We start from the raw sequence: 27,442 nt of genomic DNA, 5'->3' as shown, positions 1-27,442 counted from the left end.
CTGATGTCTGTTGTTCTTTTTCTAAAAGAAATACTGCAGCATGAAGACTAAATGGAGGCGGAGTTCTAGGAAAAGTTTCTCTGAGATCATGTGACCAGTGTCCATCCCCTGATTGAAGAATAAAACTCATTAACTCCGATTCCTGATGCTATTTGTTCTTCCTGAACGCCACAGAGCCTCTTGAAGCCAACAGCAGAGGGTAAGATTATTCTAAATTAAATGTAGTTTGTGTTCGTGCCCAAAGAGAAGACATAAGGATAAATATAATGAAAATTAAACAGGATTTCTAGGTTTTTCAGCCAGTTCATGTCCCATGAGCCAGAAGATGATGATGAGGATATGATGTATTTACATTACATTACAATTATACATTATACATTACAATGTATATAGTTTTGATACATAGAAAGAATAAATGAGCTTTTACAATATAATTAAAGTATAAAGTCTTTACACAGAACTATACTTTGCACCAACAATAATGAGTTCAAATCAAATCCAAATAATCTCTTCAGTGCATATAAAGGAACTGCATACAACATAAACATGGTTAAAATTTCATCGTGATAATTATCTCTTTACTACATTTCTCTGTGAGGATTAACACATAAACAGTAGAAATTAATCTGAAATTGAGGATTGCTTCAGATTAACAGGGATTAAAGGTCCAGGACCAGTCAAAAGTTTGGACACACCTTCCTAAACTTTTCACTGGCTCTGCACATGTAAAGTTTGATGAAACATGCAAAACCTGCAGCTGTGAGTATTTCAGATATTATAAAACTTATCAGTGTGTTTCAGATTGAACTGATATTTTGCAGAATTAGTGATAGTTTAAGTCTTTTTCATAAAAGATTGCTTCTGTTTTCTGATTTATCTGTTTTATCCAGATACCATCAGCAATCTAAGAGGCATCACCATGGCAACACAGTGAGTACCCACTTAAAACAAATAAGTACTGAAGGGAGATTGAAAAATCATGTAATGTTCATTCTGATGCAACACATTTATTTTCTATTGAGAGTAAAAACGCAGGCCAACGGGCCAAATAACCTCCTGTTACCCAAACCCGGCTGCAAATATGGGGTGCCCCTGTGTTTAACACGACTGGAAATATGGCACCACAGCTTGATAACATACAGCGTTCAATGTTTTTCTGCCCTGACCTCTGCACAGATGGGTTGTGGTATAGAGGGTTGAAGACAGACCCAAAACCTGTTAGTCCTCACAGATATGTATCACTGATGGGAAACAATGACTTGAACATGATTAGAATTATTTTGTTTCAGACAGCACTGAGAGGTACTTTTCTCATATTTTAAGCTGATTGTATCAGACTCACAACCAAAGAATGTGAAACAACCTGCTGAACTCAGGTGTGTTAGATGGAGAAACACAGATTAAACCAACATGCACTTTATCACAATAACTCGAAACAACAGAGATCACTGCTGATGTCAGACATAACCCACCTGAGATGGGTTATCTCTGTACTTCCCACACAAACATGCCACAGCAGTGGAAGCCCTGAAAGAAAAGCAACCAACATCAACTGATTAGTAAGAACATAAAACACTTCTCTTTATTTCTGCAAAGGATTAGTTGCTCTTAAGAGCCTTATACCAGGTGATGAAACACTAAAGTTAAATGAACAACAAAGATGAGAGTTGTTCAGCCCGTCTCTCTGAACTCAGGAGCAAGTTTTAAGTATTTTGTCCTCGTTGCCTTGTTCTCTCCTCCTGATGGATGGTGAACGCTGTAAGTGAAGCAGTCCTGGCAACACCTGATAATGTCCAACCAGTGAGGTGTAGAGGGGAATTCATGGGGCAACTGGAGCAGCTTGTACCCGTCCATGCTATAGGTTGCTTCATCTCTTCCCAGAGAAGTAAATAATGTTTGTGTTCAGAGGGGTTCAGTTCTACTCCTTACAAAGAAAGAGGAGGCTTCTGGAGCATTTCAAACTGCTATAGGACACCAAACCAGGAATCTGTAGGATCCTCTACAGCTTGGCCCATCTGAATGATCTGTTTCCCTGTTAACATTACTTCACTGCAGGAGCAAATGCTGACTTAACTTTATTGACAACTACTATTCCTTATTCCTTCAAAAGAAATGACGTATTAAATTGTGTGTGAAAACATTTACATGGGCTCTTTAGATTGTTAGATTGATTGGACCTGCCCCGTTTCGTCAAAAGGTCACAATTTTTATTCTGTTTAAGTTTTTTTCTTATTCAATTTTTATTTAACCAGGAAATTAAAACTTTGGAGATTTAAAATATATATTTTTAACAATGTCTTGGCTAAGAAAGGCAGCAAGTCAGGTCAGCAGCAATAAACACAAAATAATACACAAATACAGACATAATAAAGGCAACTATAAACATCATAAGATGAAACTGGGAGCCAATGGGTGCCTATCAACAAACCGTGTATTTCAGTTGAAGTTGAGAGTCTCCTGTCACATATAAACTGAATGAGGTCTCTGTGATGTTGTATGGCTGAGTTATGAGGCCTCCAAAATAGGATAGTTTTTAGCATTTTTGGCTCGTTAAGTGCTTTTCAATTGATTTTCCCATTGAATTTTGGGCTTCTGCGAAAACCAAAATTCCTAAGACATGTCTGCTGTAGACAGTTATGTCATTTTTATCAAGGTCCTGTTTAAAATACTGCTTTAATGGCATTTTCAAAATGGCCTCGGTAAGTATTTTTCAATGCATTTTCCCATTACATTGTGGGTATTTTCAAACTTCCCCTCACTATCAGTTTAAAGGAGAAAAGCAGATCAGATTTATAACATGAAGCTGTTATAACAGGGCAGCCATCTTGGCTCTGCCCTCATAAGCAGTCTTAGAACAGAGTAGGCTAACAATGCGTTGCCCCGGGAACAGGAGCAGGTGCCTCTGACATGTACGCTCACTATGGCTTCTTAAAATTGCACTATAATTTTGACTGCACTCGACTGTCTCGAACAAACAGTCGCTGTTCGAAAAGTAAAAGTTGTATCCAAATAATTCTTGAACCGTCAGCGCCCCAAGAGACGGCAGAAGCCAGCGGTGTAATTTTCATTCGGCTACTATGTGTGGCTCACTTTTTATGGCAGTTTTAAAATCATTTTTCACATTGAAATTTATGATTTTAGGCGTTTATAATGGGCGGAATGTCAGCTGGAGGGCCGACTCTCTGCGCTCAGAGGCAATTTGTGAGGAACTTGTGAGGCCCAGCACAATAAATGTGACTTTGTGTGAAACAGGACAAAAATGCCTATGTTTTGTAATAAAATTTGTCCAGATTGGGCAGATATTTCGGACATGAGAGACATTTGTTTGAGGAATTGGTGCAGTATCGAATTTAGAGTGACAAACAGAGTCGGCGAGACACCTCCGCTGAGATGTAGTCTTCCTAAAACGTAAACGGCCGTTGTGTCAAAGCTGTATAATGTATCAACAAACCCTTTGGTTCAGTTAAAGCCGAGAGTCTCCTGTCACATATAAACTTTGAATGCAGTCTGTTTGATGCTGTATGGCTGAGTTATAAGGCCTCGAAAATAGGGCAGTTTTTGGCAGTTTGCCCTATTATCTCGTTTTCTTTTTTTTTTTTTCTTTTTTTTCCCTTGTCCTGTCCAGCATTATGGCAGCAGAATTGTACTGTCTGAATACCGTTTATGCTAAACACATTTGCTATGCCAAGGGAAGCTTTATGAATGTAAAGCTCCCCTTGATGCCCATCAACTCCTCATTTTTATTTATTTATTTTTGTTACAATATTTAACATGATGTGATAATAGCGCCGAACCGGACCGGGGGACAGAGAGAGAGGGAAAGCGAAGAAGAGAAAAAAGGAAAGAAAAAAAGGAACAGAAACATGAAGAGACAAACATAAAAAACAATGAAAAATCAGAAAACCAGCTGCTACACCTGTAAAAACAAAACTGAAGACAATTCACGGCTTTCGTGGGGAATCCAGCCTAAGAAGCACCAGGAGCACCTGTAAGCAGACAAGCAGAGAACAAACACACAAAAAAAAAAAAAAAAAAACACAAGCAGCAGCAATCTCATATAATACACAGGTGACCTTAAACCACAGGACAGCACAACAACTGCTTAGTGAGCATGCTACTGGGCAGTGTGTGTGTGTGTGTGTGTGTGTGTGTGTGTGTGCATGAACATGCAATACACATATATGGTCCCACATAATAACCATGCTTAAATATCAGTGTATAGGGCCACAATCCCCACCCCCCCAGCAATCAGAAGCAGGCTGAGAGGGCCCCCAGACCCAGGCCACTGCCAGCCTCCAAGGAGCACAGAACCCGGGATATTATTTTCTCATTTTCAATGCATTTTCCCATCCACAATTTTCCCACTTTTTCCCATTTTGCCGGAATTCCTTTCGACTAATGAGAGCCAAATGTAATAGCATTCACGGAAATGGAAGAATAATAGTCTGGCAACAGAGTAATATGTGTGTCTAAGGCCTTCGGCATTGGCACCCATAAGAACAAGATTTGAAAAAACTTTCAAGAATTTTCTCAAGAACATTTTACATTCATGATGTCATTAAATGGAGGGAAAAAATGGTCAAGTTTACGAGCAGATACACTAAATTGCCCAAAGTATTCACACACACATCCAAATAATTAAATTCAGGTGTTCCAGTCACTTCCATGGCATTAAAAAAAAAAGGAAAAAAAGCATATAAACACTGATAAATAAATAACATTTTCTGGGTAGGGACCAGATGTGGGAAGTCAAACAAACAAAGAACCCTCTTAGAAGAAAATCGGAGAAAAACTATACTCAGATTTACTTTCAGACGATTCTTAAAACTGTATTAAATGTGTTTGATATCTTTGTACAAGTTCTTTCAGGTTCTCAGCGAAATCACGAGTTGCATTTTAAGACTCTTTTCATGGTCGTACCTGGAAATATGACGAAGTAATATGCATGCTTAAAAATGACTAACCTGCCTATGGAACCACATTGCCCCCTAGTGGTCTGTAGTATTGAATAGTTAAATCCACACAGAGTCAGTAAACTGGACAGTATATGCAGTAATGCAACTGTTAAACAATGTCTGGAAAAGAATTAAAAACAAGACTGGAAAAGTTCCTGTCGTCTCTAATAAATCCCGTCCAAACCGGATTTATACAGAACAGGCTCTCCCTCACTAATGTGAGGAGACTGTTGAACATTATACAGTACACAAGCCAAACAAATCATAGAGGACTTGCTGTATCTTTAGATGCTGAAAAGGCGTTTGACAGGGTAGAGTAGGAATATTTATTTGATACACTGGGGAGGTTTGGGTTGGGAGGGGAATTTCTTAAATGGATTAAGATACTCTCCACAGGCCTGCGTTGTAACTAATGGCATACAGTCGTCGCCTTTTCCACTGTGTAGGGGGACGAGACAAGGTTGTCCTCTGTCTCCGTTGCTCTTTGCGCTAGCACTGGAGCCTCTATTAGACAACACAAAGATGTGCATGGGGTGACGGTGGGGGGACAACCCATAAAATTGCACTTTATGCTGATGACATTCTGTTGTTCCTGACAAAGCCTGACATATCGATACGAACCATTCACTCTATTATTCAGGAGTTCAGTTCCTTCACAGGCTACAAGATAAACTATGGCAAATCAGAGGCCATGCCATTGGGTAGTTCATCTGATCTGGCTTCACTTGCCAACTGTCCCTTCAAATAGTCTCCTACAGGCTTCACCTATCTGGGGATAAAATTCTCACCAGATCTGACAGAGCTATGGAAGCTTAAATTTCCCCCCATGGCAGGAAAAATGAAGAAGGACCTAGATAGATGGCACGATCTACCCTTATCTCATATGGGCGCATTAGCCTAATCAAAATTAATGTATTCCCCAGGTTATTATATCCCTACAAATGCTACCCAAGAAGGTTGCTCTTGATATAGAGTGGGGATTTTCTACATTCATATGGTATGGCAAGAGGCCCAGACAGAAAATGAAAACATTACAGCTTCCTTCAGACAGGGGAGGCTTGGGCCTGCCGAACACGACCAGGATTTCCCCCCAGGTCTCCTTCCCAACATTTTTGACATGTGGCATGGCAATGGGGCGCGTGTGATTGGAGACCTATACGACAATAGGATATTAATGACTTTCCAACAACTGCAGTCCAAATTCAGTATCCCCAAAAAACATAATTTTGGCTTTCTCCAGGTCAGGCACTTTGTTGGATCCAAGACCTTCCTCTCTCTGGACCCAGTCATGTACAGAGATGTTGAGAGGTTCCTCATTTCCCGAAAAGTCTCACCCGTTTTATCTCTTCCTTCTATGCACTGCTATACTCTCTTAGTCCAGGTGATATCACAAGCATTGCACAGAAGTGGGAGAGAGATCTTGACACGGTGTATATTGATGACTAGCAAGAGGCCATTAAAGTATTTAATGCACCTTTACATGTAATAGATTGAGAGAGACACAGTATAAAATATTACACCGTCTACACCTCACCCCTTACATACTAAATAAGATGGACCGTCAGGTTTCACCTCTGTGTAATAGGTGCCTTAGAGGGGTAGGAACATATTACCATTACTTCTGGCCAGAGATGGGACCAAGTCACACATGTACAAGTCTCAAGTAAGTCTCAAGTAATTTTTTCTTGGGCAAGTCAAGTCAAGTCCTGTAACAGGTCAAGTCAAGTCAAAGTCAAGTCACCTTATTGTTGCAATTTTACCTGCAGAATCTGATCTTAATAAAGTGAAAAGACGAGATATAAGTAACTTTCAGTAAACATCATTGTCCAATGTGTCCAACCTGTTTAAAAAATATGACAATAATTTGGATTTGCATTGTAATTACTAGTTATCAATAAAATACATAATGGAATCAAACAAAACAGAAATGACTTCATAAAATTATTTATTGATGGCTTTCAATCTAAACAGGGTCACTTCTGCCACTAGTTTAGTATTTTAGTTGCCTAACAAGAAAAAAGGCAAACACAAAAAACATCTGAAAGAAAAAACCCACTGAGCATCAGAAACATCTGTATGTTTGATCTGTATCATCTTGAGACACCAGAGCTCTAAACACACAACAAAAAACAGATTATTAACTTATTGTTCTTATAAAAATGTCGTGTCTGTGGGTTTTTGCCACGTTTTTAGTTTCTGTTTAAGTTTTACCATGTTTTAGTTTTTCATGTCTTAGTTTTGTTAAGTTTTAGGTTCAGGTCTTGTTTTTAGTTTTTGCCATGCTATGCCACCTCAGTCTTTCTACTGCCCTGCCATCAGCTTCACTTAGACACTTAGCTTGGTTCGGCATGAAGACGTGGCGTGACTGTGCAAGGATCTGACCCCGTGCATGGGAAATCTGGAAACTAAATATTGTGGATGATTGGTGAGTGCAGCTGATGGGGAAAACACAGGTGAGGGAAGTGAAGCTGATAGCAGGGCAGTAGAAAGACTGAGGTGGCATAGCATGGCAAAAACTAAAAACAAGACCTGAACCTAAAACTTAACAAAACTAAGACATGAAAAACTAAAACATGGTAAAACTTAAACAGAAACTAAAAACGTGGCAAAAACCCACAGACATGACACCCTCACAGCAAGGATAAAACATTAAACTTTGTTACATTTCACATCTGTCTGCAGAGTATATCAATTATTGCACTTGCAAAATATGAGATTTGAGAGGGTCTTGTCTGCAAGCCGAGCACGATGTGGCCTCTTGATGATCCCACCGTGGCTGAAGACCCTTTCAACTGGGGCACTTGAGGCTGGCACTGAAAGAGCTCTCAATGCGACAGGAAAAAGCGCAGGGAGGATAGCCCTATTTGCTTCCCAAAAGGACAGACAAGCCTGCCCACAACAAAGACCAAAATAGTTATTTAATTGTGTCTCTGGACTGCTGGTTGTGTTCTGCTTGCGACGTTTTCTGTACTCTGAGAATAACCCAACGCTCTCTTCCTGTTGGTTCTTCTCAATCTCTTGGAATCCAGGGCCCTCATTCATCATTAGTGCGTAGAATCCCTTCTAAATCCTGTCGTAGGAGTGAAATTTAGAATGCGCCCAAGTACAAAAAAATCGGCATTCATCAAACGTTCTTAGACAGGTCGTACGCACACTGGTAGGTAATCTGCAATGATAAATACCACACCTGCCAGTTCACCTTGCGCGGGCACGAGCAGACTCATTTGCATCATGGAACGCCCCCAAGTAACCATATAAGACACCAACATTCCCTTTAAAAGCCACAAGAACTTGCTTGCTGGCGCTTGACTCAGAGCGCGGATCTCGAAAACACATGAGAAGCAATACAGAATCATACGCGGCGGACAGCACAGCTTTATGCCAATTACGCACACAGGCTCCACACCCCCACACGCGTCGCGTCTGCAATCATAACTCATTAGGGGAAATCACATTTTCCCAAATTTTTTTGGCCATCGGGCAACGACATTGAGAAGCAGCATATCACTGTCGCATATAAGCTGTACATTAATGGAGCGCTTCCCCTTCCTATTCACAAGGTTGTATTCGTGCTGTGATGGTGCTTTTAGTGCGACGTGAGTGCAGTCTATTGCTCCTATGACGTTGGGGAACTGCGCGATACCATAAAAACCTCGCTTAATGCTGCCTGGCGTGGACCCCCATAAGGGAATCGAATGTAAGTCGGGGCCAAAGAAATAATCGCATCCAACACTGTGGGCAGAATTCGGCTCATGGACGGCTGAGAAATGCCGCATCGATGGCCCCAATTCACGGCAGAGGTCGATCAATATATGTTTTGGAAATCTGAACCTGCTTAGAAGCCACTCACTACTTTCTGCCAATAAATCTGCACGCTCCCTAAACACGCGCTCCCTCCGTAGCGCACGGTTTTCCAGATCCTCAAGCAATGCAAGATGGGCCATGTTGCGTTCTGAATGGCATGTCCTACGTGTGCCTTTTATACCCATATCAATTAAACTAGGCTGATTATTGTCAGGTCTTCTGGTGAAACAATTATTGTTACACTCTGAATGAAATGCAATGAACGCCAGGTAGGTCTAATGCACCGTGCTTTGGAATTGCAGAGGCTACGCGGACCCAAATGCCGTCAGACATACTGTAATGCAACAATTGAATGAACATTGTAATATTCCCCTGTGCAGCGATCAACACCATTTGCAGTTTCGTAATTCTACCACTAGGCAATGTGCGTAAGCATGGTCAAAACTGTGCGTAGATTTAGGCACATTTCTAAGTTCAAGTACATGTTCATAAATCCCACACTTTGCTCAGGAATGATCGCACGCACGCTTTACGCACAGATCTGTTCCTAAGAACTTTTGATAAATGAGGGCCCTGGACTCTGGGGTGTTGTGTCAGGTGGCACCTCCTGTAGAATCAGATCTAATAAAAACAAAGACAAAAAATGATTGATAATTTAATTTAGGGAAAGTGTGATAAGTGTGATTAGAAAGTGAACTTCCTCATTCATTATTTCTGAGCTCAGTTTGATATCCTTGCAAAAAAACTCAAAACATTTATATTGTTATTTATACAAATGTTTTGTGAATCAAAATCTTTTAATGTCCATAATTTGATAATGATGACCCAAAGACATTCCTAACTGTAGAGCATGTTGTAAAAGAATACATTCACTGACCTTTCACCATGTCAGCAATGTCATTCTTTATGTCATCAGTGACAAGGACATCATGCTGAAGCCACATCATGGAGAAAGATGGGTCCAGGACAGCCGCTCTGATGTAGAGTGGGTCTGCAAATGGCAGCTCCTCTCTTGGTGCCGCTGATAACATTTTCACATTAACAAAGATCCCCCGGAATCTTTTCTTGAGAGAGCACTGCAGACTATGGATCATGCTTCCCAGGAAGCGCACTTGCTGTTTCAGTTTTTCCAAATGGTGGTTTAGTGATAATACACAGGGGAGGACAGAGCTGACCGTCACAATCTTCTCTCCCTGAGTGAGCTCGGTGGCCTCGGCAAATGGCTGTAGTACATCACAAAGCTCCTTCATCAAATTCCACTCTCTAACTGAGAAGACTAGCTCATTGTGGCCTGTGCCCTGAACAACATTACACAGTTCCTGATGACTGAATGAGAGCACTGCTTTGACTTGGCGCAGAGTTGAATTCCACCGTGTGTTCACAGCAGCAGGGATCCCTCGCTGCCCAAACTTATCTTCAAATGCATCTTTAAAGGTGCTGGATGTATGCAGGAGAGAGCTGAGTTTGGAGCATTTTGCAAAGGTGCTGTTCATGATCCGTGCATCTTTGAGGCCATCACCAACAGTTAACTGCAGCGTATGGGCAAAGCATTGCTGACGTTTAGGGCTTCCTCTGTTCAGCATCTGGTCCACGATCTCCCATTCACTTCTGGATAGGTCTTCCCACAACTCTGCATCATCCAGATTGTCGTCATCAGTTACTTCACTATCTTGCTCTTTTGGAAAACAAACTGTGAAAGCTCGCTTCATATTTGCAGCATTGTCACAAATAACAAAGTCAAGTTTTTTTCTGATGTTATATTCGTCACATATGGAATCAAAGGCCTCTGATATCCGTTCTCCTGTGTGACTTCCTTTGAATCTATTGCTGGCAAGCAAGAATGAATTCAGCTTAACTCCCTCAGTTGTTGACAATGCATGGCCAGTGACTCCCAAAAAGCCACGCATTCTCCTGTCTGACCAAATATCCACTGTAACTGATACATGGTCTGCACCAGCAAGAAGCACTTTTATTTTCTCTCTGGTCTCTGCAACAAGGGATTCTATCTTTGAAGTTATTGTCCTACGACAGACAGGCTGGTACTTGGAGTCAGCCACAGTCAGGAAGTGTCGGAAATGCCCATTCTCCGTGATTGAAAGAGGCATGCTACATCCTATCACCAGGTCTGTTAGAATGGCATTTGTTATGGCCTTCTGTCTTGGATGGTTAGCAGAATACGCTTCCTGAGGACGAGACTGGAGGAACTGATAAATTGTAGGCTGTGTAGAATCAGTGCAGGCGTTTCTCATCTTTTCATACTCTGCATATCTGTGAAACAGAAACAAAAACAAGAATAGGATGTACTGTGTGGTCAGACAGACCTGCAACATACAACATAGGCCTAATGTTAAAAAAAAAAGGCTTAATTGTAGTTTTTATTTATTAACTTGCTCCATATTAAATCACATTTACTTAATTAATTCAGTTTTATCATATTAATTGCATTAAAGCTATATAATTCTATTTATTTCATGTACTGTTTAAACATATTTATTCCTTTTTAAATTATATTTACTTACTTTGCTCAGTTTTAAAACCATATTTATGTCATGGTCTGTTTTTAAGCAATGTCATCTTTATTTACTAGTGTTTTAGCTTGTAATAATTACTCCATTTTAAAACAATTACTTAATTTAGTCCATCTCAAACAGTATTCACTTAATTTTACAACCTTAGGTACTTGGGTTACTCAGTTTTAACCAAATTTTAGGTCACTTCATCGCTGCAATGTTTACTTTGCAGGGACGACTCTGCGTGCAACCAAGGCAGCGGTCAAAAATCACTCAGACGGCCCGCCGTTGCTTTAGATAAGATTTAGTTATGTTATTTTTTTTTTTATCAAGGTCCTGTTTAAAATACCGCTTTTATGGCATTTTCTAAATTAAACTGTTATAACAGGGCAGCCATCTTGGCTCTGCCCTCATAAGCAGCCTTAGAACAGAGCAGGCTAACAAGGCGTTGGGATACAGCAGCAGGTGCGCGCGTGTAAGAGAGAGCCAACTGACATTTCTACACAGACTATGGCTTCTTAATATTGGAGTACAATTTTGACTGCACTGTCTCAAACAAACATTAGAGGCATTTGTTCGAGGAATTTTTTTTTTCAATGAATTTTGAGTGAGAAACAGTGGGAGAAGCACCTCAGCCGAGTTTTAGTCTTCCTAAAACGTAAATTGCCGTTGTTACATCACATTACGGTCATTCTGCAGACGCTTTTATCCAAAACGACTTACAATAAGTGTGTTCCACATCGGTAAGCAAAAGAACTTCAGGTCACAAGAAATCAGAAGTGCATTTCCTTCCAAAACCAAACAGCTAAGAGCAGAACTAGTGCTAGAGTAAGTGCGGTAAGTTAGGTACCGAGACAAATGGGAAGACGATTTAGGAAACAAATAAGTGCGTAAGGAACTGGGATGAAACAGGTGATGTCCTAAGAGGGCGGATCTGGGTAGTGTTTCCTGCAGAGATGAGTTTGCAGCCTGCGGCGAAAGATGGGCAGCAACAGCAACAACATAAGGTACGAGAGGGCATGACTGATTGACAGGGTAGCGATCCAATCATGACGCCATTCTCAGCCTGCGCTCCTACCGGGTAATCGATATTGTTTTTTAAATTAATTTCTTAATTTTATATTCAAACTGAAAACATGAACGGAATAACACTCAAGTCATTCAAGTCATCGTGTCTCAAGTCAAGTCCCGAGTCTTTAACTTTCAAGTCCGAGTCAAGTCTCAAGTCTTTTATTTTTTTGTCAAGTCAAGTCACAAGTCATCAAAACGGCGACTCGAGTCGACTCGAGTCCAAGTCACAGTGACTCGAGTCCCCATCTCTGCTTCTGGCAATGTAAACTGATAAAAAGATTTTGGGGTACGATCTCACAGTAGGGACCCTGCTTCATCCTCGGCCTCCCCTCAAAGCAGGCAACTCTAACTCGTTTGAAGTTCAAACTATGCAACAAATTACCACTATTGTCCAGAAAATGTGTTTTAATTAACTGGATCAATGTTAAATCACCTACTGTCACCTTATGGTATAGGGAAATATTCCGGGTCCTCCCCCATGAAAGACTTAAGCCTGGTTTATAGTCGGTAACGCAAGACGCAACGCAAGCCCTTGCGCGGTTGCAAGACCCCCCTTGCGTGCTTGCGTGTGTCACCTCAATTTTCTAAACTTTACGCAAGACGCAAGCGCAAGCCACTGGCTGTGGTCGAAACGGCATACTCGATCTGACAGTATGCAGAGCGTTTACACACAGTGCACTTCACTCCTGTCCGAGCCCAAATCAGCCGGCCTGAAAAGCTGATTTCCCTTAAGCTATAAACTCTGTAAATATATAACTTTAGCAACATTTGAAACATTTTCAGGAGAGAAAGTAGTCGTTTAGACCGCCAAGGTGTTGAAAATCTGTCAAAATACCGGCTATTTACAACAAGAAGAAGCATGAATCCACTCGAAGAGCTCCTGGCGGTGAATTTCCTTTCATCATAGTAGGCTTGTCATTGAAAAAACCCGCTACTCCACCTACTGTCCTGGCGGTGAATCGCCACGCAGCACACGCAGGCGCAGACAAAGCAAAATGAAGTATAAACGTCTCGAGCCATTAACATACACGCAAGACGCAAGCGCAAGGGCAGTTAAAAGAAGTATAACTCAGCCTTAAAGCCTGGTTTATAGTCGGTAACGCAAGAGGCAAAGCCAGACGCAAGAAGAAACGCAAGCCCTTGCGCGGTTGCAAGCCCCCCCTTGCGTGCTTCTGTGTGTCACCTCAATTTTCTAAACTTCACGCAACGTGAAAAAAAAAAAAAAAACGCAAGCCACTATCTACCACCTCCTGTCCTGGCGGTGAATTGCCAAGCAGCACACACAAGCGCCGGCAAAGCTAAATAAGCATTAACACACACGCAAGAAGAAAGCGCAAGGGCAGTTAAAAGAAGTATAACTCGGCCTTTAGTGCAGTTGTGAAGGGTAATGAGAGCTACTTTAATCAAATGTGGGCTCCTCTACTCAACTATCTACCTGACGAGTTGACTCAGCTCGTGATGAGGGGCCAGTCTTCCATACAATGGCCCCGCCCATCTGATATGAATCTGTAAGGGTCTTTTCTTGCAGTTACATACGACCATATTTAATTATTTTAAGTCTGCTTTATGTATCACTGTTTACTCTGTGGGAGGCTGATGTAACTTGGACTACATCAAATCAAATCAAATCAAATTTATTTATATAGCACATTTCATGTACAAACAGTTCAAAGTGCTTTACATAAAATAAAAGCATTGCAGCAGGGAGTGGAAGAAGCATTAAAAATACATAAAAGAATATAAAAAGAAACAAATAAAATCATTTAAATGAATTTAAAAACCAGCAACAGTCCAGATAAGTTCAAAGATAGCGTGCAGATTTCATGCATAGACACATGAGAACAGAAATGTCTTTAACCTGGATTTAAAAATGTCTCCATTTGGTGAAAGTTTAATCTCCACTGGCAGTTTGTTCCACTTGTTTGCAGCATAACAGCTAAATGCTGCTTCTCCATGTTTAGTCTGGACTCTGGACTGGACCAGCTGACCTGAGTCCTTGGATCTAAGAGCTCTGCTGGCTTTATATTCTCTGAACAGATCACAGATGTAAACCATCAGCAGGCTTTTAAAATCTATTCTGTGACTGACTGGAAGCCAGAGTAAAGATTTTAAAGCTGCTGTGATGTGTTCAGATCTCTTAGTCCGGGTTAAAACTCCAGCAGCAGCGTTCTGGATGAGCTGCAGATGTTTAATGCTCTTTTTGGGAAGTCAAGATTCAAGATTCAAAGGTTTATTGTCATATGTTCAGTTAGAAACGTGTTTCCCTGAACAATGAAATTCTTTTCTTTGTTGCCCGCACTGGATGTCCAAATGTATAATAATAAAAGATAAGATAAAGATAAAAAATAAAAAATAAAAAAATTTGCATGCAACAACAATATTCTTAAAGGTTTTTTAAATAAAATAGAAATATAGAAATAAAATATAGAAATCTGGCCTGTATACATAATGTGCAGTAGTGCGCTACATTAGCTGTTTTGTGCAGTAGTCAGCAGTAAAGTGGTTGTGCAAAATTGAAAGTACATTCAGGTAGTCAGTAAAAGACAGTTGCAGTAGGTGACCCCAAGTTCAGTCTTTGGCAGAGTTCAGTGATCTGATGGCAGTGGGAAAAAAAGAGTTTTTAAAACGGGTGGTTTTGCACTTCCCACTCCTGAACCTCCGCCCTGAGGGCAGAAGTGAGAACAGTCCGTGCTGGGGGTGTGTGGGGTCTTTGATGATGCAGGCAGCTCGTCTGTGGACTCTCCGTTGGTAGATGCTCAGCAGAGATGGTTGTGGTGTTCTTGTGATCTTAGATGCAGTCTTTACCACTCTCTGCAGGCGTTTGCGGTCTTTCACGGTGGAGCTGCCGTACCTCACAGTGATCGAGGTGGTTAGGATGGATTCAATAATGCAGCTGTAGAAGTTGCTGAGAATCTTGGGTGACATGCCAAATGTTCTCAGCCTCCTCAGGAAGTACAGCCGCTGCTGAGCCTTCTTTACCACCTGTGTGGTGTTGAATGTACAGGTGAGGTCATTACTGAGGTGGACCCCCAGATATTTAAAGCTGCTCACCCTCTCCACTTCCAGGCCTTGGATAGACAGTGGCTCATGAGGTCTCCTCTCCTTCCTCATGTCCACTATCATTTCCTTGGTCTTGTCTGTGTTCAGGGTGAGGTTGTTGTCTCCACACCATGTCCCCAGGCTGTCCACCTCCCTCCTGTAAGCTGCCTCGTCTCCGCCAGTGATGCGTCCAATCACAGCGGTGTCGTCAGCGAACTTAAGGATGATGTTGTCGGGGTGAGAGGCGGCACAGTCCTGGGTGAACAGGGTGTAGAGGATGGGGCTGAGGACGCAGCCCTGAGGTGTACCGATGCTGGTGGTGATGCTGGCTGAAGTCCTGTTCCCAATCCTGACAGACTGTGGTCTGCCAGTCAGAAAGTCCAAGAGCCAGTCACAGAGGGTGGGGTTGAGTCCAAGGACAGACAGTTTGTGGGTGAGTTTGTGGGGGATGACCGTGTTAAAGGCAGAGCTGTAGTCGATAAAGAGTACCCTGATGTAGGAGTCTTTATTTTCCAGGTGGGAGAGGGAGACGTGCAGGGCGGCGGCGATGGCGTCAGAGGTAGACCTGTTGTGCCTGTAGGCGTACTGCAGAGGGTCTGTAGAGTCCGGTATGCAGCTCTGAATGTGGGACAGTACCACTCTCTCAAAGCACTTCATCTGTAAATAATTAAGAACAGGATTTTAGGAACACCCTTTAAAATAAAACTCAGATATTCAAAAGAAGTGAAATCACCAAATGATATCTCTTTACACTGGAATGTATCTTTAAATAAGGCAGCCTCCCCCCCACCTTTCCTCCCATTTATCCATAAAACCAAAGTTTGGGGGAGCTGCTTCATTAAGAACAGTGGCACTTGTGCTCTCTGTTAACCATGTTTCTGTCAGAAAAAGAAAATCTAAATTGTGTGAAATTATGAAGTCATTAACTAACAGTGACTTATTGGACAGAGATCTAATATTAAGTAAGGCTAGCTTTGCAGAGTTTACACTGGTCTCTGTTGTATTCTGAGTTGTACGTGGTACCGTTAACAGATTAGATAGATTCACCCAGCAGGTTGACTGTTTTCGATTCCTTCTTTTACTAACTAATACAGGAATCCTATTGGGCCCCAGCTTGTTCTCAGAACAGCTGTCAGAAGTCGGACTTCTATAGCAGGGACCCTGAACACATCATGGCATGGTATCTTTGGTTTGAACAGTGCTATCTTTGTTCTGAACTCTGGGTGTTGTGCTGCTCCTTGAACATCCTGCACATCCCCTCGTGCCCTGCTCTGCCAGGACAGATGATGTAAGAGGAGGAGGAGGGGGTGCCCTGCGTTTCTCGGTTGATGGTGGTCGCTGGAGTCCTGGCTGGGATAGAGACATCCTTTGGAGACCTTGGGTGATGCGGAGTAAAGGGTCTGGTGAGGGGGGAGTGCTGGGAGTTGTTTGCCTCGCTGCTCTGTCCTTCAGTCTAATCTGTACAGTCATGTTTGGGTTTACCGTCCCAACAGCATGACGTAAGTGTGCACCAAGTAATCTGCATCCAGTTCGATTGGGATGCACGCCATCAGCTCTGAAACGCTCCTTACAGTTCCAAAAGATATTAAAGTTATCAATGAACTTAATCCCATGGGCGATGCATGCATTTGACAACCATGTGTTCAGGCCAAGAAGTCTGCTGAAAAGTTCAATTCCTTTATCCACATCTCAATGGGAGATGTGTATGTATACAGAACAATATGAGGAGGGTGCCTGTTTGCAGTGTGGGTGCAGGTAACCGGAAGAGTTGCCTGCTTAGGATAGATGGATGGCAATATTTTACTGTATTTTATCTATCTTTGTTACTGACATGATGGCAAAATGTATATTTAGTGTTTCTGTTAAAAACCAATAAAAAAACCAAATACACCCAGGCAGACACAACAGTTTCAGGCATATCATTGGCTGAAAGTGTAGTTTAAGCCTACGTCACGCCCGCCTCCGCGAGTCAAACCACGGAACCCGCGATCCAAAATCAGTTTTATCTACTTTGGACTCTTCCCTTTGAAACATGAGAGAGCAGAAAGAGTAAACCATGGAGTAAACCAATACATCCATGAGCCAGAGAAACGAGACAGAAGATAATGGAATGAAGAAGAAGTTTTCAGAAGATCTGATTTATTTAGAATGATGCGGAGAGGATGAACGATGCAGAAGAAGATGAAAAGACTAAGACAGGATAGAAAGATGAGGAAGAAGAAGAAAACCCGAACAAAGATAGAAACAGAATGAAGTAGTCTAAAGATACACGCTTTCTGTGTTTTTGTTCGTCCATCGTCATCCATGTTCTTTTTACGTCGCACGTTTTAACCTCCGCTGCTGCAAGCCATCACATAGTTTTCCTACCAAGAAAGCCAGCGCCAAGCAACTTTTTGTCAACATTCTGTGAACCTAAGTTCACCTCATCAGAGTAATCAGCAACCGACCAACTCTGACACTTGGACGATTTTATCATTCTGTGCGGTGAAGTCCTCGACACCAGCCAGTCCCCGTTTCCCGGTGGAAAAGAAGAGACCGCCCAGGCAACTGCAAAGTCCGCTGAAGTCATCCACCACCAAGGAAGGCCCTGTGAGCGGAACCCAGAGAAATCCCCTCGGACCCTGTGTGGCTACCACCTGCTGTGTTCAGAGTTGACTAAACAGGACTTCAGTAAAGTAAGGTTTTTCATCTTACAGACGGTTAGATGGGTGTCTCCAGACTTTCACTGTTAGAATGATGAATGAATCCAAGATGTCAGTCTTTAGCTTCAAATAGTAAGCCAACCTAAACTATTTGAGTAAATCCGGTTCCATTCCCCATATTTTATTTTCCATTCACTAAGTGTTGTATATAATCACCCATATTCAACGCATCTGTTTGTTTTAAGGTTCATATCTTTGGTCATATCGTTTTAATAAATAGTTCATATATCTATATCCATATATATAATCAACAGGTTGTGTTGTATGCTTTCTTTGCGTAATGTCTGTCAAACCAAACGAGAATACACAAAAGTAGCGAGATATGAGAATGGTTATTAATTGAAATATCAACTTAACATACCAGAATCGTAAGATTCTGTGTTTTTCCTTCTTTGAAGGTGGTGCCCTACATCAGAGGTTAAATAAGGTTTATTGAGAAAGTGAGAACTTCTGGTAAATCCTTATATTTTATCAAGTAACGCTACATTGGCAACACACTCATATAGAGCTGTACTTTCTAATCGTGTTTTTACTGTGAGTTTTATTACTGAGTGTGTTTTTCTATTTTACTTTGCTAGCACTAGTTGTGTACGTGGGTACAGTTGTTAGCGGGTTAGGTTTGGAGTATAGGGTAAGGGATTAACCATGGTTAACCCTTACCCTATACTATTCATTGTGTGTACGTACATAGTTGGGTTGTAACTTGAGCAATTAAGAATAAAATTACTCTGATTTCTGATTCGTATTGTGCACTAAGTTCTCTGCATATTCACAATATGTTTCCCAGCTGTGAGTCTAACTGTCTCCTAACAACAAAATATTTATCCTAATAATTCCTGTTTGTGACATCAAACTGTGACAAAACAAACTTTTAACAAATTGTTTACATTTTCCACAGGACAACAGATATCTCATCAAAGTTTAAGGACATCATCTCCAACAGTGTTCAGATCAGACCAGGACCTCCTGATCTTGGACCTCCTTCTGTCCACCAGCTGAAAACAAAGAAAGAGATGTTTGGAACTCTGACAAGAATGATTGTTGGTGAAAAAGATGTGAAGAAGCCAAATAAAACCATCTTACTTGTTGGTGAAACAGGAGCAGGAAAATCTACTCTGATTGATGCTCTGGTGAACTACATCATGGAAGTGGCGTGGGAGGATGAAGTCTGGTTTCAGATTGTAAAGGAGGAGACAAGAAGTCAGTCAGAAAGTCAGACATCAGATGTGATCGTGTACCAGATTTTTGGTTTAGAAGATAAAACTCTGCCCTACTCTCTGACCATCATCGATACTCCTGGATATGGAAGCACTACAGGGACCCAGCGGGATTTCATTGTAAGGGAAAGATTATTTGACTTGTTTCGCTCAGAGGATGGAGTTCATGAAGTTCATGCAGTGGGTCTGGTGCTGAAGGCGACTGAGAATCGACTGAGTGAGCGACTGATGTACATCTTAGATTCAGTGATGTCTCTGTTTGGAAAAGACATGCAGAAAAACATCGTAGCTCTCATCACACACTCAGATGGAAGAAGACCTGGAAATGCTCTTCAAGCTCTTGAAGCTGCAAAGATTAAAAGTTCCAGAAATGAGAAGAATCAGCCCGTTCACTTCCTGTTTGATAACTGTCAGCATGAAGAACGGACAGAGGAAACAGAGATATATCTGGAGAATGCTTGGAGGGTAACAAGTAGAGGAATGGGTCAGTTCAAAACCTTTCTGGAGAAGTCTTCACCTCAACAGCAGACGGTAACATCTGAAGTTAAGAAAGAGTGCATCAGACTGACAGCCTGCATCCAAAACCTGCAGGAGAGAATCAGGTTCAATGAATTAAAGCAGAGAGATATCAGACAGGCCCGGGAACATCTGGAGGTGTACAAAGATGTAAAACCTATCAGAGCTGAGGTGTGCGAGCTTGGCTTTGAAGCAGCAGTCTGCTGTAAGAAGTGTAAGGAGAACTGTCACTATCCTGGATGCACGATGGCCTTGAATCCACAACACTGTGAGGTCATGACAAATGGATTCTGTACTTCATGTTCTGGGAAGTGTCCTGCATCAGATCATGTAAAAGTAAACTGGAGATATGTGATCAGAACAAGAAAAGCTCAGAGAACTGAACATCCTCAAACACTGAATGAACTGACAGCAGAGGAGTCTCAGCTGCTGAATGAAGCCTACCAACATGTTGTCAGACTGAAGCAGGTTGCTCTGAATGTGGACTCAGTGTCCACTTCTGTCCTTCTGGACTTCCTGATGGAGAAGATGAAAGAAAAGGGAGATAAAGAAAAGTTGCAGGAACTGGAGAAGATAGACAAGCAGATGGATGATGAAACCAGAGCAGCTCTGAAGCACAAGTAAGTTATTTAAATGTTTAAAAGCTGCTCAAGATATTCAGTTTGATGTAAAAACCCAGGAAAAATGTGGTCACATTTAAAATTTAAATCACAACTACTGCTTCATCATGAAAGCCGTTTTTTTTCCCTTTCATGTGATATTCATCAGCAAACACTCCACCACACAAATTATAATTCATTTCTGGCCAAGGCAACAACTGGTTTGTTGTTGGTCTCCTTCCTGTGATCCGGGGGGCAGGTACTATGAAGCAGGATCAGTCTCAGTGAGGTTATTCCAGGTTTAGCTCCAAGGTTACAGGCAGCTGGTTAACTTCTTACCAGGCTGTATTACAATGGCAGCTGGTGCTGGAAACCTCACATGCTCCAGAGTTGGTGAGTTTCCAGATAAAAGATCAACACATGTCAAAGGTCAGCCTCCACACAGAAATTGAACTTCCACCTGCTCTGCTATAAGGAGGTGGCATACAGTGGGGTTACACGGCACTGTAAAAATCTGATTACTGTCTAAATTACAATAAGACTGAGTTATCAAGTGCATGTAGACACCTTAATCTGACTAAGAATTGGATCGGATGGGATTCAGACCCCGAGATAACTGGGCTGAAAGTCACTCTAAACCTGCTTGTAGACGCTGAAGCACGTGGTGAATCAGACTTTGCGTTCTGCGCATGCTCCAGATGTTTTCCCGGGGTCATGACCTGGAAGTCAAAGGAGACGATATTCCTGTTGTTGTCGCCGTCAGAAAGAAACAAACAGCGCGATGGAGAATGCTCCGTTGGGCATCGAGTTTGTGCAACAAGCAGCTCATCACAGACCAAATGTAGAGGGACGTAGCTTCATCTGGCTCTGCGTTCTCCATCTTTCTCCAATGCCTGAGTTTGTTGTTGTTGTTGGTGGTGAAGAGGTCAACAGGAAGTGGCTCTATTAGCAACAGTTGGAATGGGTGTCCCCCATGAGCTGTAACCTTACCGTGGTGGGGGGGTTTGCGTGTCCCAATGAGTCTGGGAGCTATGTTACCCGGGGCTTTAAGCCCCTGGTAGGGTCACCCAAGGCAAACAGATCCTAGATGAGGGACCAGACAAAGAACAGCTCATAAAACCCTCTATGATGCATAAAATGATTGAAAAACGTGTTCCTTCGCCCGGACGCGGGTCACCGGGGCCTCCCCCTGGAGCCAGGCCCAGGGGTGGGGCCCGGGGGCGAGCAACTGGTGGCCGGATCCCATGGGGCTCTGTCGGGCACAGTCCGAAAATATGATGTGGGTCCCCCTTCCGACCCCCTCACCACCCGTGGTGAGGGGGTCGGATGCATTGTGAGCTGGGCGGCAGCTGCATATGTGACCAGACTTTATTGCTGTTATTTTGTCCCTTTTTATATGGGTTCATCAAAGATTTGCTCGGTTAAACTAACAGAAACAGCCCTTAAATTGTTGTTCATTTCACCCAAATGTCATTTGTGAAACCCCATAAAACAGGTAGTTTCCCTTTTTTTGTAGACAGGAGCTTACTGCAGACAAATCTTCTTTCTAGAAGGAAGAAATCTTACAGAGAACCAGACTCAGCGAGGACAGTATCTGTCTCTATCGTTACATCGAGGAAAAAAGATCGATTCAACTGAACAATAAAAACTTCCTGATTTGATACGATGTCAGACTCAGCTTTCAATGTTTTAAAATGTGCAAATATAAAGGAATCTGTACACGGTCCTGAAAAATGTACTGAAGAAAACTTGTATTTTTCTATGCAGGATGAGAAGCATTTCATCAAATTATGAAGACTTAACATCTGAAAGCATTCAGATCAGACCAGGACCTCCTTCTGTCCACCAGCTGAGAACAAAGAAAGAGATGTTTGGAACTCTGACAAGAATAACTGTTGGTGAAAAAGATGTGAAGAAGCCAAATAAAACCGTCTTACTTGTTGGTGAAACAGGAGCAGGAAAATCTACTCTGATTGATGCTCTGGTGAACTACACCCTGGGAGTGGAGTGGGAGGATGAAGTCTGGTTTCAGATTGTAAAGGAGGAGAAAAGACGTCAGTTAGAAAGTCAGACATCAGATGTGATCGTGTACCAGATCTTTGGTTTTGAAGGGAAAACTCTGCCCTACTCTCTGACCATCATCGATACTCCTGGATATGGAAGCACCAGAGGCCCTGAAGAAGATGCCGTGGTCGGTCAGAGATTATTTGACTTGTTCCGATCAGAGGATGGAGTTCATGAAGTTCATGCAGTGGGTCTGGTGCTGAAGGCGACTGAGAATCGACTGAGTGACCGACTGATGTACATCTTTGATTCAGTGATGTCTCTGTTTGGAAAAGACCTGCAGAAAAACATTGTAGCTCTCATCACACACTCAGATGGAAGAACACCTGGAAATGCTCTTCAAGCTCTTGAAGCTGCAAAGATTAAAAGTTCCAGAAATGAGAAGAATCAGCCCGTTCACTTCCTGTTTAATAACATTCAGAAGACACAACGAGGTACAAAAGAGAAAGAAAAGGCTGATTCTAAAGATTCATGGAATTCTACAAATGAACAAATTGGCCATCTGTCAAACTTCTTGCAAAGATCTAAGCCACAGACACTGAAAACAACTGTGGATGTTCTGAATGAACGTATCAGACTGACGGCCTGCATCCAAAACCTGGAAGAAAGAATCAAACTGACTGAACTGAAACAGAAAGAAATCAGACAGATCCAAGAAGGTCTGAAGGAGAACGAGAAGTTCACTGATGAAGTTGATGAGGTCTACAAAGAAAAAGAACCTATTGATGGTGGGATGCGGTTGGTGTTTTATAACGCAGCAGTCACCTGTAACGTCTGTGAGGAGAACTGTCACTATCCTGGATGCACGATGGCCTGGAAACCTGAACACTGTGAGGTCATGAAAGGAGGCCGCTGCACTGCTTGTACCGGGAAGTGTCCTGCATCAGATCATGTGAAGGAAAAGTGGAGATATGTGACAAAGACGAAGAAAGTACAGAAAACCTTCAATGATATGAAAGGAAAGTATGAAGGGAAGAAAGCCAAACCCGAAAACATTGAAAAGGAAAAGAACCAACTGACAGCAGAGAGACGTCAGCTGCTGGATAAAGCCTTCCAACATGTTGTCAAACTGGAGCAGATTGCTCTGAATTTTAATTCTCTGTCAGTTTATGTCCACTTGGCCTTCCTGATTGAGAATATGAAGGAAGGAGGAGACACAGAGAAGGTCCAGAGACTGGAGGAGATGAAGAGAAGAGTGGAGGAAGGAGTCAGTTCCTCAGAGTTTAACATGGAAACAACAAAAGCCTACCTAAATAGGGCTGGGAAACACATTGGAGAACTGTTTAAACCCAAAAAATAATTAATGGAGTAAGTCTGTTTGATCAGACATCTTTGCCTAAAATGTGTACATTTCTGGCTCATTTTGCAGCTTTTGAGTTGTAAATATTTATCAAGGGTCAATCAGAATATTTTCCACTGATTTTGGTCAATAAGGAATATTTACTCAGTGATTTGTGGAAAAGATTCAGCATTCAGCCCTGCCAGCCAGAAGTTAAGTGATTCATCATTATCATGTGAAGTTATTCTTCATTTTGTGTTCACTTCACAGTAAACATTATGTTGGATTTGTTTTCTATCACGACACTGTGGCGTTACTACTATAGGAGGGGAAACTTTTATCTTCAAATATTTTTAGTTTTTTACTGTTTTTCTTCTTAAATTTTGCCACAAAAAACGACATAATTGACATATTTACTCAAAGTACATTTGATCTACTTTTATCTGTGTATATTTTTCAGACAAATTATGTAAATGTGCTTCTTTCAATAGTTCACCCAAGTTTCTAGCTGCCTGTGATGGAGCAAGAGATAGGGATTCAGTTTGGATGCAGATGCTGTGGTGTGGGGTTGGCTTGGCTGGAAAGACAAGCAGCTCAGTTTTATAGAGGCTCAGTTGGAGGTGATGGGCTTTCATCCATGTTGATATGTCAGAGAGACAGTCTGAGATCTGTGCTGAGACCGTGTGGTCGTCAGGTGCTACTAGTCTAGCACTGATGGTCCGACCAGCATAAAAAGCACACTGCTGCGTGCGCAATGACCTGGATTGGTGTGCCATTATGTTTGGCTCTCATTAGTCGAAAGGAATTACAGCAAAATGGGAAAAAGCGGGAAAATTGTGGATGGGAAAATGCATTGACTAGAGGCCTTATAACTCAGCCATACAGCATCACACAGACCTTATTCAAAGTTTATATGTGACAGGAGACTCTCAGCTTTAACTGAACTCAAAGGTTTGTTGATACATTATACCGCTTTGACACAACAGCAGTTCACGTTTTAGGAAGTCTACATCTCAGCTGAGGTGTCTCTCCCACTCAAATCCTTACTCTGACTAATTTTTATACTGCACCAATTCCTTGAACAAATGTCTCTCATGTCCGAAATATCTGCCCGATCTGGACAAATTTTACTTAAAAATTTAGGCATTTTTGTCCTCTTTCACACAAAGTCACACTCATTGAGCTCTGCCAAACAGATTTCGCACAAATCGCCTCTGAGTGCAGAGTCGGCCCTCCAGCTGACATTCCGCCCATTATAAACGCCTAAAAAATTATTCTAAAACTGCCATAAAAAGGGAGCCACACATAGTAGCCGAATGAAAATTACACCGCTGGCTTTTGCCGTCTCTTGGGGCGCTGACAGTTCAAGAATTATTCGGATACGACTTTTACTTTTCGAACAGTGACCGTTTGTTCGAGACAGTCGAGTGCAGTCAAAATTATAGTGCAATTTTAAGAAGCCATAGTGAGCGTACATGTCTGTGACACAGACGAGCCGCACCTGCTCCTGTTACCGGGGCAACGCCTTGTTAGCCTGCTCTGTTCTAACTCCTGTTACCGGGGCAACGCCTTGTTAATGTAAGAGGAGATTTATTTTTGGTGTGATTCCATATTCAGCAGATTGCCTTTATTTGCATTGTTCATTATTTTGAGTCCACATAATTTAATTAATTGTTTGTACATTTATAAATATTATATTCTGCTGCTTAATCTGGAACTATATAATATGGCGCATTTTATGTGCAGTGATGATTAAGATTGGCGGAGTAATATGTAAGATGTGAGAGTTGACGTTTCTTCTGGTGAGACATTAAAAGTGGATCGAGTTCTACGGCCGTAGTTGTCCTCGTGCTTTTGACTTTACCCACAGCCCTCCGATAGTTCATGTAAGACAATTCAAACATCCAAAACCCGGTCTTACATTAGCCTGCTCTGTTCTAAGACTGCTTATAAGGGCAGAGCCAAGATGGCTGCCCTGTTATAACAGCTTCATGTTATAAATCTGATCTGCTTTTCTTTTAAACTGGTAGTGAGGGGAAGTTTGAAAATACCCACAATGCAATGGGAAAATGCATTGAAAAGCACTTACTGAGGCCATTTTCAAAATGCCATAAAAGCTGTATATTAAACATTACCTTGATAAAAATGACATCGCTGTCTACAGCAGACATGTCTTATGAATTTTGGTTCTCGCAGAGGCCCAAAATTCAATGGGAAAATTGATTGAAAAGCACTTAACCAGCCAAAAATGCCAAAAACTATCCTATTTTGGAGTTCTCATAACTCAGCCATACAACGTCACTGTCAGGGTGGACACGGATGCAGACTTCAAAAAGCAAACTAGATTTATTTTACAAAAACAAAGTAACAAACAAAAGTCGCGGCTGAGCCGGATAACAAAGAAACTTCAACTGTGGAATCAAATGAAACATTAACAAGACTAGGAACAAAAAAACAACTTAGCATGGCATGGATAACTACTTAACTTTATATTGTTTTAGTATCTTATTTTCCTCTGTCAGAAGAGCTTGCAGCTCATATAGTGAAAAGCACAACAGAATTATGAGGAAATCTACTGTTTATTTCTGTCTGATGGATGGTTTTTGGGCTGCTTGTATATTGTTTGCCTTGAAAGTGATTACAGTGATGACATATTTGTATCGAATAAAAACTCGTAATAACACTTCTGAATACTGTATTTGGGTTAAACTCCACCACTAGTGTTCATCATGAAATAACCAGTTTAAATTTGTCAGAGTGGAAACATTTGCATCCTTTTATGTTGTACCTGATGATTTAAAATTCACTATATTCTGTTCTTCCACATGATCTCCTGCTTGATGCAGTTTTCTGTGAATCCTGAATAAAATCTGTTTCATGAACTCAGTTTGCTCAGAGCGTCTTCACTGGATCATCAGCTGCTTTCAGTCTGTTCGAGCTTCTGCTGAACTTTATTCAAGAAAGCCGGAGTACCCTGAGTGAACCCACACATAAACAGGGAGAACATGAGAAAGAACCAGCTGGGATTAGAACCAGGAACCTTCTGCTGTGAGGAGACGCTGCTGACCACCACACCGCCGTGCCGCCTCAAAGCCCAACCATCAACTGTAATTGAGCGCTTTCTGTAGAATATTCTGTGAACATTTCTGAAGCCCTGTTGTGTTTTTGTCACAGTGATGACGTGATCTTAGAGTTTTGTTGCTTTATAAAAGTATTCGACTGATATATTTACCATCATGCGTGATGTAGGCAGACAAGGAAACTCAGATGATGTACTGAGTACATTCTCAGACAGAAAACATGTGGAGGTGCTTCCACCGGTTGTTCTGGTCGATGATTATTTCCTCTGTCAGTTAAGGAAATGTAAACCACCATGAAACTACGATGGAAACAGAAAGTTGAAAATAATACTTTTAAATAAATACTTAAATACTGAAATACTATTTAGAAAAGAAGTATGGAATGTTAGGAGTGCCAAACAAAGAACATGTTTGTAAAACAATAAGACAAAGAATGAGGGAATACAATGATAAAGTTACTGAAAGGAAATATGTGAAAATGTTTTTAATTGTTATCCTGATTAATGAGCTTTAAATCCAATCCAGACTGTAAGATGTGTGACAACAGATGATACATCTGTAAAAGAAGAATAAAACGGATCATATTTCATGCCAGCAAAAATAAAT

General features: G+C 41.6%; 2 protein-coding genes across 8 annotated transcripts in view; one reads left to right on the top strand and one right to left on the bottom strand.

The window, feature by feature from the left end:
* LOC142373323 (uncharacterized) overlaps positions 1-27,442 on the bottom strand; it is a 62,365-nt gene that overhangs the window by 20,031 nt on the left and 14,892 nt on the right. The gene's annotated exons all lie outside the window — the stretch shown is intronic.
* LOC142373325 (uncharacterized) lies at positions 49-26,638 on the top strand. Its single transcript, XM_075456530.1, has 4 exons — positions 49-199; positions 891-930; positions 18,980-20,434; positions 22,181-26,638. Exons 2-4 carry the CDS (start codon positions 920-922, stop codon positions 23,775-23,777), a joined length of 3,063 nt encoding a protein of 1,020 aa, XP_075312645.1. The 5' UTR covers positions 49-199; positions 891-919; the 3' UTR covers positions 23,778-26,638.

This window comes from Odontesthes bonariensis, chromosome 22 (genome assembly GCF_027942865.1).
Source record: "Odontesthes bonariensis isolate fOdoBon6 chromosome 22, fOdoBon6.hap1, whole genome shotgun sequence".
Taxonomy (NCBI): domain Eukaryota; kingdom Metazoa; phylum Chordata; class Actinopteri; order Atheriniformes; family Atherinopsidae; genus Odontesthes; species Odontesthes bonariensis.
This window is presented reverse-complemented; position numbering and strand designations above follow the sequence as displayed.